General features: G+C 56.6%; 5 protein-coding genes across 5 annotated transcripts; all 5 read right to left on the bottom strand.

Moving 5' to 3' along the window:
• Positions 1 to 414: 414 nt before the first annotated feature.
• Positions 415 to 1,421, bottom strand: TRAVEDRAFT_61380 (uncharacterized protein). The gene is made up of 3 exons (XM_008046861.1): positions 1,345 to 1,421; positions 1,268 to 1,287; positions 415 to 1,208 (listed from the first exon to the last, which is right to left on the bottom strand). Exon 3 carries the CDS (start codon positions 1,197 to 1,199, stop codon positions 498 to 500), a length of 702 nt encoding a protein of 233 aa, XP_008045052.1. The 5' UTR covers positions 1,200 to 1,208; positions 1,268 to 1,287; positions 1,345 to 1,421; the 3' UTR covers positions 415 to 497.
• A 4,689-nt stretch (positions 1,422 to 6,110) lies between these two features.
• TRAVEDRAFT_53923 (uncharacterized protein) lies at positions 6,111 to 7,488 on the bottom strand (the record flags this gene model as incomplete). Its single annotated transcript, XM_008046860.1, has 3 exons — positions 6,111 to 6,807; positions 6,881 to 7,395; positions 7,453 to 7,488. The coding sequence occupies 3 exons, from the start codon at positions 7,486 to 7,488 to the stop codon at positions 6,111 to 6,113; spliced, it is 1,248 nt and encodes a 415-aa protein (XP_008045051.1).
• A 1,467-nt stretch (positions 7,489 to 8,955) lies between these two features.
• Positions 8,956 to 10,342, bottom strand: TRAVEDRAFT_53922 (uncharacterized protein; the record flags this gene model as incomplete). The annotated part of the gene is made up of 3 exons (XM_008046859.1): positions 8,956 to 9,781; positions 9,842 to 10,233; positions 10,295 to 10,342. 3 exons carry the CDS (start codon positions 10,340 to 10,342, stop codon positions 8,956 to 8,958), a joined length of 1,266 nt encoding a protein of 421 aa, XP_008045050.1.
• Positions 10,343 to 10,895: 553 nt separating this feature from the next.
• On the bottom strand, positions 10,896 to 12,234 carry TRAVEDRAFT_53921 (uncharacterized protein; the record flags this gene model as incomplete). The annotated part of the gene is made up of 3 exons (XM_008046858.1): positions 10,896 to 11,565; positions 11,631 to 12,037; positions 12,124 to 12,234. 3 exons carry the CDS (start codon positions 12,232 to 12,234, stop codon positions 10,896 to 10,898), a joined length of 1,188 nt encoding a protein of 395 aa, XP_008045049.1.
• Positions 12,235 to 14,202: 1,968 nt separating this feature from the next.
• On the bottom strand, positions 14,203 to 14,898 carry TRAVEDRAFT_136365 (uncharacterized protein; the record flags this gene model as incomplete). The annotated part of the gene is made up of 1 exon (XM_008046857.1): positions 14,203 to 14,898. The coding sequence occupies one exon, from the start codon at positions 14,896 to 14,898 to the stop codon at positions 14,203 to 14,205; it is 696 nt and encodes a 231-aa protein (XP_008045048.1).
• Between the last annotated feature and the right edge of the window lie 966 nt (positions 14,899 to 15,864).

Raw genomic sequence — 15,864 nt, 5'->3', positions numbered from 1 at the left:
TTGACGCGTTACGAGCTGCAACAAGAAGGTGTGGCGAGCTTACCAGGAATAGGAGATGCCTCTTTCTTGACCATAATACTCGGATCAACGCTTGAAGATGATAACACCTAGTAAGTTTGCGTGCCACTACAAAGGTAGACGTTGGTGAGCTTCTTTGTATACGCATTCAGCAACCGTAGTCGCACAACTCGTACGCTCGGACCTGGATGGGCTCAGAGATTGAGCGTGTTACATGCCAGTCAATGAGAGTGCGAGAGTCGAAGAACGAAGTCGGTGCGACTTCGCCTGCGTATCGTTGGGAAACCGTGGCAATAAAGGTTAGGGTCAGATCTCGATTAGCACACAGATCGTTCGCGACGCGCGCGGCGCCAAATTTCGTACGCGGCCTCTCTTCTATGCCATATGCTTGCCGCGCCCTCCCTGCATACGTTCGCTGGCTATGGAAAACGATAACCGTGGCTCTACCATAACTCCCATGAAGCAATAGCTTCTACTTGTCACTTCGGTCCCTCCCACATCCTCAAAACCTTGAACATCCGCACATGGAACACCGTCGCGTTCGAGATCACCTTCTTCGACCATTCAGTCCCCGCCGCCGCCTTGAACTCATCCGATGTCTCCAGCACCGACAGATCCTCCATCTCATGCAGCGCTAGGAACTTCGCTGGCTTCCCGCCCTTCGCCTCCGAGCCCATCGCCGCAGAACTCACGAGGACACACCGGCGCGTGCGCACCCACCCAGGGACCTTTGCAATCAACGCCATATGTTCCTCTTCGTACCACCTGTTCAAGTCCTCCTCGTTTTCGGGGCTCGTCTCGATCTCCGCGACGCACACGAACGGCCCCGGCTTGGCTGGATCGTACGCGGGCCCGTCCTTCGGGCCGTACACGGGCTCGAGCAGCTCGTACGTGCGCCGGTCGAACAGCGCGGCGCGCGCGATCAGTGCCTTCTCGCGCTCGGAGCGGGTCTTCGCGAGGTCTGTGTACGGCGGGGTGGAGGCGACGGTCGGGGAGTCGATGTCGTAGATCGCAGCGTAGTCCGGGGTCTTCCCGTCGGCGGCGACCCAGCGGGACCAGGTCTGGAAGCCGGGGATGGGGAGGCGGGTGGGTACGTGCTCGTTGTCGTACCAATCGTTGAACTCCTCGGTCGTAACCGCTGACCCCGGCTCTGAGTAGATGAAAAGGAGGCCTCCGGGCATGATCGATCGCTGTCGCAGGAACTGTCAGGACTATGCTGGTTTGCAAGTCGGAAGACCTCCGAACGTACCTAGCGAGACGTTTCACGTTCTGGTGAGCAGGATCGTCAGTAATCTGTATCTCCACGATGTGATGATAGAGAATTACCTTGGAGATTCCTTAGGGACACTGTGATCGCCTCTGTTTGGCGGTCTCGCTGATAGCGATGGTGCTGGGAAGAGAGCAACACCGTCGCGGGGCGCACACCGATCGCTATCAGAGCTACGTATGTCACCTTGGCTTATGTCTCGCCCGGGCCCCGCTCACACGGCGTACCGGACCGACGGTGGCGGTACCCTCCAGGAGTAGGAGTAGGTTGAAGCGTCGTGGCGCGCCTCACTGCGCCGACTGTGCGTTGTATTCCGTTCGCTCTTCGTTGCTTGGGATCGACCTACAAACTGTGATTTTCAACACTCTCATATAAAACGTGAGTGCTCTTGCGAATCGCTACATATTGTTATTACTCTGACGTCGAAATATAGATATAACGACGGCCTCGACTCGAGTTCTCGCACTTAGGTACTTGTAAGTACATTTGAATCACTGTCCCGGTTTTTCTTCTTTAACCACCCGTGTAGAGTTTGGGTTGACATGCTTACCGTACGTATGTGCGCGCAGGCCTAGAACACCCTGGGGCTTGTCCAGCGAGGTCGTCTCTCAGGATAGACGTCAGTTTGCTCGCCGTGTAGCTTTAGCTTCAGCTTCGCGTTCTGGGAACCACCGAGAGCTCCGTCCTTCTTCGCTGCAGCCCTCGAAAGTACTTGCACCTCGTGATCGGGGTGAGTGACCCTCGTTCACAGGACGTCCATGTACTTACCCTACGCACTCAACCGCAGCAACGGTCAGCGCGATATCTCGAGTCTCTTGGACGCGCACCCGTCGATTAGCCCTTTGTCTTCAGCAACTTGGGATCTAGAGCTCTGTGCGCCCTCTCTCGGCCTCGAATGCGTTCCTCGCTGTCCCTCTTCTCTAACTGGGTTCGGCTTCTCACAGCACGATCCATAGTGTGTTCGTTTTTATCTGAGGTGAGCATAAGCACTTTTACAGAATGACTTCACTGACATTAAGCTGTAGGCAATAACGGATGTCTTACTGTTCGTAAATTTCAGACACTGAAGTACGTTTCATTCACTCGCTCGGCCCGCGATGCAGACCAAGGGCTGACATGTTTACTCTACGTACGTCCAGAACGGCCTGGAACCTGTCCAGCCATACCTTCCCCGGATACGGATGTTAATGTTTCCGCGGAGTGGGTCCTTCGGTTTTCAGAAGCGCACTAGTTCCAGCTTCGCACACCCCGAAGCACCGTAAATGCCACCCTTCTCCGCTGCAGTCCTGTCGGGAGCCGTACCTCATGACCGGCGTAAGTCCTCTTTACACTCGCAAGGTTCAATGTCTTACCCTATGCACGCAGTTGCAGAAGTGGTCGCTGCAGCACTTTGTCACCTGTCCAATCAGTCCGCCGAAGCTCTGTGCGCTACGTCTCGGCTTCTTATGCGCCAATCGTCCTCCCCTCCCCTCGCTTGGTTGGTCCCGTCTTTTTGCTGTATGATCTGCAGTAAATTCGTACTCGAAGTGAGTGTGTATGCGAAGTGTCGTAGTAACATGACCGCACTGACGTTAAGCCACGTACGATGCCGAACCTCCGGCTCTTTGCAAAATCCTATCGCTTTCAGTACGTCCTTCAATCTATCCACTTGCCCAATCGTGTTGACCAGGGGCGGACTTGCTGATTGCGTGTACTTATGTGTATGCAAACCTAGAGCGACCTGGAGCCTACCCAGCGAGATCATCTTCTGATAGTGGTGCTCATGCCGTGAATATTTTGATGTCGATGTCTACAGATGCGCTGGCTCCTCCTTCGTGTTCTGGGAAGCTGAACCTCCCGCGAACTTTGACTTGTTCCGTTGCACTAGTCCTGCGACGACCCGCGCCGCGTGATCAGCGTGAGTGTCCCCGTTCCCGAAACGTCCACGTCCTCACCATTTGCACTCGACCGCAGCAATGGTGAGCGCTCTGTATCGAGCTGCCTGAGCGTGCGCTATTCGAATACCGCTTTCCCTGCAGCGTTGGACGTCTAGAGCGCTACCCTTCGACGTCCTCAACGTTAAGTGCATTCACTTGGGCTACCCTTCTCGACGTTCACAGCCCACATGTTCACTACTGCGGCACGAAGCCCCCACCTGTTTGTGAAATGTCTCTGCTGCAGCAAGTACGTCCTCGCAAGTATATATGTGGGGACGCCGTCTCAGTCATGTCGTACACCACCGACATGTCCAGCAACAACGCATCCTTTCCAATCCTTTCTTCACCTGCTCCCTCCTCGCTGATCCTCCAGACGCGACTTTGTCCAATGGATAATACGGAGGATTCGGTGTCATCCATATTCGCTGAGGCGCCGTCGACGCACCCCGACGCAAACGCTCCACCCCTGATCGATACGCTGGTGAGTATCGGTACCATGCTTGAGGATATGATTCCAAATTTCAGATAGGCAACGTCTCCAGACACCATCATGAGCGACTCGACGATGATGTCTGTCAATAACACCGACAGGTCGCCGCCTGCGATCAACTGCGAACATTCTTGCTACAATCTTCTCTCTCGTGCCCGCCCGGCTCCAAGCACCGGGCCGCAAGCGGTTTCCCTTTTACAGCATCTCCACATAAATGCGCGACCAGCGACAGCTCGTGCCCATAATGTCGACCTGTCGCGACTGGCGGGAGTTGGCGTCGTGAACGCTGTCGCTGTGGTTGACCATATTGTGGACGTCAGACTCTCCGGGTTCCGGCGATCGTCCGTTACTCTGCACGAGTGGTCCGCTTTACGTTTACATCACAGGCGTAACAGACGGCATTGCGCTGGACAAGTTTCTTCGCACCCACCACCACCGGATTCAGGAGTTGTTTTGGGATTGCTCCTTCGGCGATCTCGAGCACACCCAGGCACGGGCGCTCGCGACACTATCCAAGATTGTTTTCGAGGTGCCGTTTCCCATACCCGAGTGTTGCGGTCTCTTGGACCATACTCCCCGCGGACTCGACGTTCGGGCGCTGCCCATCCTTCCTGCCAGCTCTCGACTGCAGACGCTCCAGCTGGATGCGACCTCCTACATCCCTTCCACCTTCTTTCCGAACCTTACCCAACTCTCCATCAATTCCGCGTCCGCTTGTAGCACGCTCAGCGACCTCCTCGCCTTCTTAAGAAGACTCCTCGGCTGGAGCGCTTGCGCATCGGCGACTACACCCTGGCAAGCTCTGCGCACGTGTCGCTGAAGGGGTGGCGTGCTGGACACTCAGTTCGTCTTCCGCGCCTGCGCACGCTCCCTGTTGAGGAGACCCACGCGATTCGGCTGCACTTGCGCGCCGAGGGCCAGACACGCATTTCCGCGTTCCAGCGCATGCTCGTCGCTCATCTCGCCGTCCCGCCCTCGTGCAGGATCGAAATGGGCGTGCTAGAGATCGGCGACTTGGAGCCGGTTACAAAGGGCCTCTTCGATTCGGCCGTGCGCGCCACCCATATGTACTTCGAGGGCTCTCGCCCGTCTAGGCTCGGAGACGCGGCGGGGTGGACCATCAGGCTGATGAACACGAAGGACAAGCTCGACGTCTCCTTCTCCCTCGCATACCTCATCCCTGACCACTTGGAGGATTCCGGCAAGATTGCGCGTGGTGCGGAGGAAGCTCAAATCAACCTACGCGCCGCGTTCACCTATTTGCCGGTGTTCCCTGAAGTGCGGTACCTGCGTATCCGCGCGTATACTATATGGGGTCTGCGATCGCCGCACTCGTTCCTGCCCGCGTTCGGGCGGCTCGAGTCCCTCGAACTCTCGGTGCACTCTCCTAAGGAAAAGGCACATCCGACTGTCAAGCACATCCTCATCCCGCTCCTCTAAGTTGCTCCAGGAACTCGTGCCGCATGCTCGTCTCTCAGGACACTCGTCATAAACTACTTGCAGCATCGCCGTGAAGGCGCAGCGACGGAGTCGTACGACAACGCCCGCCGGCAGTCGGGAGACATCAAGCACTCGTCTTTTCAGAAGTTGTTGGGTCACGTCCAAGGTGTTGTCCGCACGCGGGCGGGGGCAGGGCATCCCCTTTCCCGGGTGGTAGTCTCGCAGAACGAAGCCGCGCTTGATGGGGGTGTGTCGATGCGGATCAGGTGCTTGGAGTGCGTTGCGCCTGGTCCGTGGGTCGTGGTTCCGTGTTGAAGTAACAGCGTGGAGTGCTTCGAGCGCAAGTGTGCGAAAGGTACCATTTGGTCTCACAGTGCGTTAACGGTTGAGTTCGCGAGGTCGAGAGATTGTTTGAATGTTCAAGAGGCATGCCGAGCTGAGCACGAGTGAGCGATGGAGTTCGTTCCAATGATACACGATAGGTAGCAGTGACTAAAATGTACTATGTACTATAGCAGAAGTATCCGAGCTGTACTGAGACTCGGACGTTCAACCAATCAAGTAGCACCCGGGACGGGCATTGATCTTGTCCTACCACTGCGTCGATATCGCGTCACAAGCCCCGGCGGCTCTACGAGGCACCGCTAATACCACGTCGTATTCCGGTCCGCGTCATACTTATATTTAACGGGCGATCGGAAGGTGACTATCCCGAGCAGACATCAAGTTAGCAAGAAAGGATTAGTGGGCAACGCCACTGGCCGGTGAAGTGCATTGAAACATGGCGGTGGCGGATTGGCGTCGGCGCATAGGCTGAATAAGATATTTGAGTATGTTGTAATGGTTCAGATAAACGATAGACAGGGTAGAAACCAGATAAGACGTAGCACACGGGGCGGGCTTTCTATCCAAAAGACCAGCCTACTAACGGAGTTCAGTCGCGATGCGCGCAGAGACGGAGCCGACTGAAAGCGTACCTCTACACCACACTGCCATCAACATCGGCGTCCACAACCTCGATCTCGAAGAGACCATCCAGCATATCCCACCACCGATTCCTTGCAGCCTGCCACACTTCTGTCCTCTCGTCGAGACATGCTTTGCACCATGTTTCGTCTGGCGCTTTAGATAACGGCCCTTCTAGGACGATGTCGGCGTAGGCGATCGGATCCGCACCTCCCTTCTCCAGCTCCCCGGTGTCGACGAAGTGCGACCGCCAGTAAACCTTGCGCCGCTTAGTAGTGATGAACGTGCACGGCTTCTTTGCCAGTAGGGTAGGGCATTTTTCGCCTGGCATGGGCGGGGTGAGGACCAATGTGTTCCATTCCTGCTGTAAGACGTGGCGGGCGTGGTACAACCTGATGAGGTCGGCGTCAGCGAGGTTTACGCCCTTTCTGTTGGCGGAGATCGCCTCCCAGAAGGAGGGGTTGCAAAGAAATTCGTAGAACACTCTTTTCAGGAGCTCTGGCATGTTGAACTCGCGCGCCGCGGCGACGATGTTGGTGGTCGCCTCCAAAAACCCTATTTTCCACGTGTGTCCAAGAAGTTCGCTAGGCCACATAGGACGAAGGCGGCCCTTGGCATAATTCGTGATCGGCTCGCATCCCAGTCTGTTCGCGACGCGCAGCAGGGACAAGTAGACACTTTGCGTGGGAGCTTCGGGCATAGTGAGTGTGCTGGAATAGGGGACCAGTTTAAGAAGTATCAGATGCATGAACGAGAACAGGAGGATGAGAATGGGGAGCGTACAGAAGTGGAGTCTCGAAAAAGCGAAGGAATTCGGTAAAGTCCTTGACACTGATGTCCTCCAGTTCATATTTTGCGTCTGTAGAGTTTGCGGCATTTGATTGACCATCCGCTACGGCTATACTGGTGTTGTAAGATGCGGATTGCGAGCCTTCTTCTTTGATGAAACCAGCCGTATTCGCCGCGCGGGGCATGAGATCTGCGATGGTGAGATCGCTTTGGCAAACTGGCACTCCGGCCGCACTGGTCGCCGACTTTGATTTCCGGTCCTTCTCCAGTCCACCATACGACTGATCATGAGGCGGGAAGAGGTCGCAATACTTTCTCAATCGTGATATATGGAGATTGAATACCACGTCCTCGACTATCACGAGGATATTGCCGTCTGGATAGTAGAACTCGGAGCTTTGTCGAAGGGCGCCGGATCGTTCAGGCCGGACATCACAGAAAGAAGTCTTCGCACGCTTGCTCCGAGTAGTGTCCTCCTGGGCCTGGCCTTCCGTACCGTCATCATTGGGCTGAGATTGAGGTTAAACGCAGAACTTCAAAGGAATTTGCTTCCGTGAACAACTCACTCGTTTGAGACTGCCAGCAACGTTCGTGTCGACCATGAGTCTTTTCCTGGGATACGATGATGCCTCCCTACCTCGTTCTTGTGACTATAGTCATGAGAGCAGGGAAAAAACCGAAAATAGTGGAAAGCAGCATACCAGTGGTCTAGAAGGTGAAAGCCAGGGCGACGCGGCGGTGACGCGACTCTGCGCGGTAATCACTGGACTTCCAGCTCGGGCACGTGGACGAGTTACGGCAGGCAGCATCTTGCACGAAGTACGAGGGTAGGTGTAACTCTCGCTGGTCTGAGGCTCAAACTCTCTATATTTCAGCGCAGAATCACATCTCATACTATATAAGCTTGCACGAAGTCCTTCAAATGTGAGTGTACGCGGGGGCACACAGGTGGTACAATCTTGTACATGTGAGGTCAGGAGAGATATGAAAGATCAGGGCGCGGGAGGCGGAGAGTAACCAGCAGATGTACCAGAAGTCGTAGGAAGCCAGCTGTTACGGCGCACGCTTGATCCCTAGCCAATCGTCGAGCTCCCGCGCATCCTCCTCCAAACACAACCGACACCACGTCTCGAGCGCAGATCCACGCACGCGCTCTTTGGTACCGCGTCGACGTGCTGCCGTGGATCATGCATGCCCCGCTGCATGTACGCGTACTCGACCCAGAATACGTGCCACTCGCCCGCGCGCATCTTGCTCGCCATCCTGGCGGAAGCGTAGGGACGAGAAGCGCTGCGCGCGCTCTAACGCGCGGCGTGTATCGTAGAGCTTGCGCGAGACTCGGAGACTTATAGCGGTGAAGTCCTTCATTCCGAGAGGGAATACCGGAAAACGGTCGAGCAAATCTTGGCGTCTTTCGGTCTCGACAGTCGTCGGGTCGGCTCTTGCGGGAAGCAACCGCAGTTTCGTGCGAGCCGCGCCTGGCTGAGCTTGAAGGGCGCATAGAAGATGCGAAGAAAGATGTTGCCGGTGGACCAGAAGTGCGAAAAGGGAGCGTCCGCGAGGCCCAGTGCGAGATGTGTCAAGTGTCCACGAGCGTCTCGAATAGGTCTGCGCGTGTTCAAATTACGGCCCTAAGAGATTGTGCGGTAGCTGGACTTAGGGAGAGGACACGTACATGCCTATTCAGGAATCCTGCAAAACAACTCAGAGCTCACCGGACGTCCTGATAGTATCTCACATCTCAGCCTTCGTGATCGCCAAAGAGCGAGTGTGCACATGGGGAGTGGTTCCGGACGATGTAATCTGAGGGATATACGCTTTCAGACATCCTCGGCGTAGATTAGACTCGGAATAAGCACGTCACATCCCCTGGGATGTCGCACCGCAAAAGATGCGCAGATAAGCCACTAGACGCGTCCACCACGATCATGAATATCATGCGGCATGGATAGGACGATGCATACCGGCATCTGAGGAACCGCAGGAGATCTGAAGGATCGTCGCCGGGGCGGATTTTCGTATCAGAGGAGCTCGGCAGGAGGAGGGTGAGGCCCCGAGGCTATCTGCTTTCAACTGCGATACGGACAGAGCTTCACGTAGGCTTTGATATGTTTGTGTAACGTCCCGTAACGAACAGGGTCTGCGCAGAAGTTCATAAACACCGCATCGACGCAAAGATGGCCGGGGACGTACCATTTATTCGCAGTGCTTGCAACGCCTGCCGCCGCCGGGATCTTGAACAGCTCGTCGAGCATGCCCCACCATTGCGACTTTGCAGCCGCCCACACACAGTTTCTTTCCGTGATGCATAGCGTACACCACGTCCCAGCCAGATCCCTGAACTCCACCGCTGCGAGTATGACATCGATGTGGTATATCGGGTCCACGGCCCCGGTCTCCAAATGCCCCGTTTCGACGACGAGCCGCCGCCAGGCCGAGATGCGAGAAGCGACATTGGTGTATGCGCATCTGTCTTTGCCGCGCTGCGAGTTGAGACAGGAGGCTTCGGGCAACGGTTGGGTGAGGAGTAGCGTTCGCCACTCCTGCTGCAGCGTGTGGCGGGCGTGGTACAAGGCAATCAAGTCTGCGTCTGCGAGCTTCACGCTGTCCCGGTTGGTCGTGATCGTCTCCCAGAAGGCGGGGTTGCGGACGAGTTCGTAGAATGCGCGTCTGAGGACCTCGGGGAGGTTGAACTCGCGTGCGAGGGCGATGATCGCGGTGGTTTCGCCCAGCGTCTTCTTCTTCCAGTCGATGGTGCGTTGGGGAACGAGCAGGGGCCACAGCTTGCGGAGGCGACTCCTTGCTACGTCCGAGACCGTCTTGCATCCCAGTTTATCTGCCACGCGCACCAGCGAGATGCATATGCTCTGCTTCGGGGGTACGGTCACATGCATTCTGAACGTCGTGCAGCGGGTTTGTCGGCATATGAGCTGCTAGGTGGGAATATGCACGCACAGTGGGTTCTCGTATGCTCGTAGAAACTCTGTGAAATCCGCGATGCTGATCCCTCCGAGGACATGGTTCATTTCTCCAGGAAGGATTATAACTTCTCGTCCGTCATCTTCCCTTGCGCCTGGGTTGGAATCGACGAGGGTGACATCGTTCTGGTTCTCCTGCCCGACCGCGGCGAGCTCGAAGAGACGCGAGAAGTAGGTGCAATGTCTTCTCAGCCTGGACAGATGCAGGCGGAACTCTGTGTCCTCGACGATGACGATGATATTCCCGTCGTCGTAGTAGAACTCTGGGCTTCTGCGTCGGAGGGGAGGCTTCTGAGGGACGTCCGGGGCGAGCCTCGCCCGCTTGCGGGAAACAGACCCGCTTTCTAGTGGGCCCTCTGCCTCCTTGATCTGAGCAAATGAAGCCGCACACATCAACGAAGGCATAGCACCATTGCCGCGCTGTACGCACTCGCTTGCCACTAGGGGTACTGGAGCTTATATTGTCCGCCGCTGCCATTTTGCTCTGGAGCACGACGAGGTTATGGCGGCACCCCTAAGATATATCGGCAAGACTTGAAAGTGGGTACAGCGTCGTAGAAAGGTTGAGGTAGGAAGATAGGGGGCAAAGTGGTTCCAGACAAGCCTGCTCGCCGGTGCTCGAGTCGGGGCGACGCGACAGGACGCGCCGACGCGTCAATACCGCTCGATTGGGTACGTGCCACGTGCGTGCGGTACCACCCCGGGGTATCGGCAGCGGCTGCCGACCAACACAGCACTGACTGACCTTGACCTACCCTTTTAAAAACCCTGGTAGCTCGCTAGAGCGCAGTGAGGCCCAGCGAGAATGGCACATTTCTCTAGAACGTCCTCTGAAGACCAGATTGGTATAAGACGGCCCCGGAAGAACACGTACCACTGCAGATTAGCTGGTGCAAGCAAGGCGGAGGCAAGGATGGGGGACGGAAACGGGTACCTCCTGTACGGTGGACAGTAGTAACATGAGCATATGCACAACAGTAGGATTGAATTGTTTTTAAGCTCATTCCACATTCAAGGATCTCGGTCAGTCGCTACAGTATGCGCTTAATCCCTAGCCAATCGTCGAGCTTGTCCCACCATTCCAGCAGCGCCGCATCCCACGCCTGCATACGCTCCTCCAGGCACCACCAGCACCACGTCGCGCGCAGATCCGCGCACACGACCTTCATCGCAGTGACATTCCGCCACGGATCGTGCGCGCCCTGCTCGACGTACCCACGCTCGATCCAGAACGCGCACCACTCGCCCGCGCGCGCGGTCCCCTCCACCTTGCACGCCATCCCGGTGAGCGCTGCGCGCTCGGGCGCGCAGCACTCGGCGGGCGGGGGTGCGAGGACGAGCAGGCGCCACGCACGCTCCATCGCGCGGCGCGCATGGTAGAGTCTGAGCAGGTCCGCTTCGGGGAGCGGGATGCGCGCGCGGTCGTGCTTGAGTGTGTCCCAGAAGGTGTAGCTCCGGAGGAGGGTGGAGAAGGCGGGCTTGATAAGTTGGGGGAGGCGGTGCTCGTGCGCGAGCGTGATTGCGTCGAGGGCGTCTGTCCAGGGGCGTCTGATCGTGGGCGTGTCTGGGGAGTATTGAGAGGGCCATAGTGATTCGAGCGCGCGGATTACGACCGAGGTGAAGAGCGGGCTCTTGAGGACGTGAGATGCGCGCAGGATGGAGCTGGCGATGGCTTGGGAGGGAGGGTTCGTGGCGAGTTGGCTGTATCGACGGTAGGGCGAGTTAGCACGACAGGAACGCTGAGATGCTCACAGGTATTGTCGTACACCGGAGATTCTAAGTATGTGAGGAAGACCTCGAGGTCCTTCACGTCGAGCGTGGAGATTGTGAAGACTGGACAGCCGTCGACCATCTCCTGGTGGCCATGGGCTGAGCTCTCCGAGGGTCGAATCAGCTCTTGCGGGAAGTATTGGCAGTATCGCGCGAGCCGTGAGTGGTGGAGCCTGAAGAGGGTGTCGTTGACGCGAAGGATGATGTTGCCGTCGGGGTACCAGCGCGGTGAACTTGTTGATGCAAAAAGCAGCGCAAGCCCTGTCACGGGCAAAGGGGGGTTCTTGGGGCCGTATGGAGGTGTCTTCGGCGCGTGGATGCGTGACTCTGCGCGTGCTTCTGCCTCGACTCTCTGCCTCTTCGAGACCGACGTGCTTATTGCCCCCGGTGTAGCCCGTGTTTCCTTTGTACAAGAGCGTCGCAACGTCAGTGGCGTGCAGACATATGCTAGGGGCATATAGGCTGGGGTGATCTTATTCGGACACGTACCTGTTCGAAGTGGTTGTCCAGCGATTTACCTAGCTTCCCGGACGCAAACATCTCCTGGTAGTAATTTTCGCCTTCGTCCTTGGGGTCTTCAAAACACGCTCTTTTCTTCATACCAGTCGAGTGAGTAGGTGGACGGCGGGAGAGCAGGATGAGAGCGAGGGGATCACGGCGGTCGCTGGCAACCGGCGCGAACGCGAACGCGGTCAAGCGCCCTCGGCGTAGACGCTTCTAGAGTGCCAGCTGCATCACGTGGTCGCGTCGCGGAGCGCGCGATTGCGTTGGTGGGCCGGAGGTGTTCGCCAAGTATCGTCGCGAATGCTATGCGGCGCAAGGAAACAAGATGTAAGAAGGGCTTCATGCACTTGGAAATAGCACGAGATTCAACCTAGAGAGTAGTCGGTGCCGGGACGGAGATCTTTAGCGGCGCGGCGCGGCGGATAGAAGGTGAAACTTGCTTACAGCTATGCTACCCACAGAGCGTTGCTAGTATCCTGCCAGCGCATTCTTCAATAAATCGGTATAAATCTCCGCCACAAACAGCCAGCTGCTGGTACACCATAAACGGTACATCGAGTCGAAAATGATTGAAGACGTACCTTCAACTGGCGTTGCGCCCCGCGGCAGAGATCTTGAACTGTTCGTCGAGCATTGCCCACCACCGCGCCTTCGCGGCCGTCCACGCCCGTCTTCCCTTTGCAAGGCAATGTGCGCACCAAGTTCTATTGATGTTTATCGAGGGGAAGCTTGCGAGCGGGACGTCGATGTAGCGAATGGGATCTATCGCTCTCGTCTCTAGTAGATCATCAATGAATTACGACCGCCGAGCTTGGTCGCGGCGCGCAGGAGGGAGACTGCGATGTTCTGACTGCATGGCGCGTTGATTTAAATGTTAGACGTCGGAAAGAACCCATTAGTGTTGTGCGTATATAATTTCGAGCAGCGCACATACAGTGAGTTCTCGAATGCGCAAAGGAACGCTGTGAAGTCCGTGACGGTGACGTCCTTGAGCTCATGCCTTAGTCTCTCAATAGAGTCTACAGCCTGAAGATGATTGTGTTCTGATAGTGTATCAGCATATAGAGCATATTTCCCACTAGTGCAGTATCTATGTAGTTCCACGTGAGTGTTGCTTACCTGTGCCTGTGCTCCGGGACAGTCGACAACGGAGTGGGTGGAGCAGATACCGCCGGCGTCACTGGCTTTCACTGCATGATCCTGCTCGGATTCTTGCGCCTGATCGACCAGGTACAGGTCTGAGAGAAGCTCGCAGTGTTTCATTGACATGGATAGGTGTAGATTTTACTCTACACCCCGACGACGACGATAGTGCCGCCGGAGTACAGTATCATTGTGAACTTATTCTAGGGCCTTCTGGCTCCTGTTGGGAAGGGGCCTCGACTACAGTCTTTCGCCGCTTGCGAGGGCTGTATTTGCTTTCAATGTGTCCAATGCAATGAGGGTTTATGAGTATACGCGGCGATGTCGTCGTAGTCGTTGATACGCACTCGCTTGCTCCCGCCCGCGGTCTTGAGGTTCGGGTCATCTGTCATCTCCAATACTTTCAAGACAGAACGTTTGGCAAGCTCCATGCGCAACATGCTTACTTGTGCTTTTAAGATAAAAATCGACGTGATATTGAGGTACAGACGACAAGAAGTCGACGCGACTCGGGACGCTGCCCTACCGCAGTATATAAACGGCTCGGGCCACGTGTATCTGCACGTGGGCGCGTTTCGGCAACTTTCGTCGGCGCTAGCTGCGCGAAGGTCGCCTTCAGGCTTGTCTCCAACTGCGTATGAACCACTCATGCTCAAAAATTTCCTGCTTGATATATTTCTTGATGTATCTATCTGTGGATACACTGGATTCTACCACTCAGGGACGTTGAATTGGAGGTATACTTTTCTGGGAGTTGCCGTCATGGCGTTGTTTGAACGTCCAAACGGCCACTGCTCACAGAACACCATGGGGGGCACTGCGGTACGTAAAGTACAAATTTGAATACTTCTAAACGCCTGTGACTTCCACGCGACTTGGGATCCCCCCCGCCCTCACCCTCAGCTCCATCGCGAGTACGCCTCACTCGCGAGCCCAACTCCGTACGAACTTCAGGACCCTCATCCGAGCCTCCACAATCGCCGTCTCCCGCAGCTTCTGCCTCCACGGCGTCGACGTGGCCGCCTTGAGCTCCACCGTATCAAACGCCGCCGGGGTCTCCCACTCGTGTATCGACAGGTGCTTCGGCGGCCGCCCCTCCTTCGCGTCCGGCCCCGTCGCGCCTGCGAACTCGAGCTCGAGGCGCCGGCTGCGTACCCACCCGGGCACCTTTGTGAGCATCGGTATGTGCTCCTCGTCGTACCACTTGTTGAAGTCGTCCTCCGCCCCCGGCTTCACTTCAAGCTCGAGCACGCTCATAAACGGCCCAGGCTTGAGCGGATCGTACGCGGCGCCAGCTGCGGGCGGGAAGACGGGCTCGCGGAGCGTGTACGTGCGGCGGTCGAGGAGCGCGAGACGCGTGATGAGAGCTTTCTCGCGTTCGGAGCGCGTGGTCGCCAGACTGGCGTAAGGGGGATCGGAGATGACCGAGGTAGAAGAGAGGTCGTAGAGCGCGCCGTATGTCGGACGCTCACCGTCGGCAGCGACCCAGCGCGACCAGGACTCGAATCCCGGGATGGGAATGCGCAGAGGTACGTGTTCGTTATCGCACCAGTCGTTGTACTCGTCCTCGGACACGGCGGGGCCGGGCTCTGAGTATACGAAGAGGATACCGGGCATGGTGGAGTAGCGAGAGGTGCGTCGTTTATGGGGCGGGGGGAGCCCGTCTTATAGGCTCGCGCAATCCTGTGGGTGATCATTGGTGCGCGCTCTGAAACCCAAAAGCTTGAGGTCGGTATTCTTGGGCATCGTCTTCATACAGTAATTCCGTGAACTTGTATTCTCCCGAGTCCTCACGATCACCGGTTCGAAGTGTCCATCGTGTGGCAGGCCGGTCGGGAGAAGGAGAAGGCCCTATTGTTGTACACAGCTGCGGAACAATCCCAAGGACGGCATACCGGGATATTAAACAAGGAGCGATGGTCTTGGAGCCTTTTGATTCATAGGTATGCCACTGTCAAGAACGTGCAGTGGAGGGACCCAGCTACTGACGGCAAGCTCAGTACAGACAAACCTCAAATCTTCTCCGGAAGCTGGCAGACATGGTGACGCACAACCCCGCCCTCCTTCCACGCGCCTTCCATGACTGCCTTCATCGCCTCGCACGTCTCTCTGAATGCGCGATCGAGCACGGCGGCTATAATACCACTGGCGACCTTTCCTGTGCGATATATCGGGCCTAACCCACTGCCGTGTCGTACCTCCACGAGCTCTTATGTGACGTCGAGGTTGGCGGAGAGATGTACGGCGTTCATGGATTTGCCAATGATGACCAGCAACACGATCCTGTGGATATACAGTCAGCTCGAGCGGTTTCCGGAACAGGCGGGGGTTTGCGCGCGGACCTGGGCGGAGTCCTCGGCGCGTGCTTCTCCTTCAACCCTCCGTCTCTTCGGGACCGAAGTACTTGTTGTTTCTGGCGTGGTCTGTGGCTTTTTGATACGAGAGCATCGCGACGTCAGTAGTGTGCATAAATATGCCAGGAGTATGTAGCCTGGGGTGATCTTATTCGAACACGTACCTTTTCGAAGTGCTTGTCGAACGGTTTACCGAGCTTCCTGGACGCGAAAATTTCCTGGTAATACT

Source organism: Trametes versicolor (genome assembly GCF_000271585.1).
Source record: "Trametes versicolor FP-101664 SS1 unplaced genomic scaffold TRAVEscaffold_15, whole genome shotgun sequence".
Classification (NCBI taxonomy): Eukaryota; Fungi; Basidiomycota; class Agaricomycetes; order Polyporales; family Polyporaceae; genus Trametes; species Trametes versicolor.
Note: the sequence above shows the minus strand (reverse complement) of the source record. Positions and strands in the feature narration are given on the sequence as shown.

Bases quoted from the DNA above. Each gene is read 5' to 3' on its own strand.
- TRAVEDRAFT_61380 (XM_008046861.1), bottom strand. From the start codon at position 1,199: ATGCCCGGAGGCCTCCTTTTCATCTACTCAGAGCCGGGGTCAGCGGTT.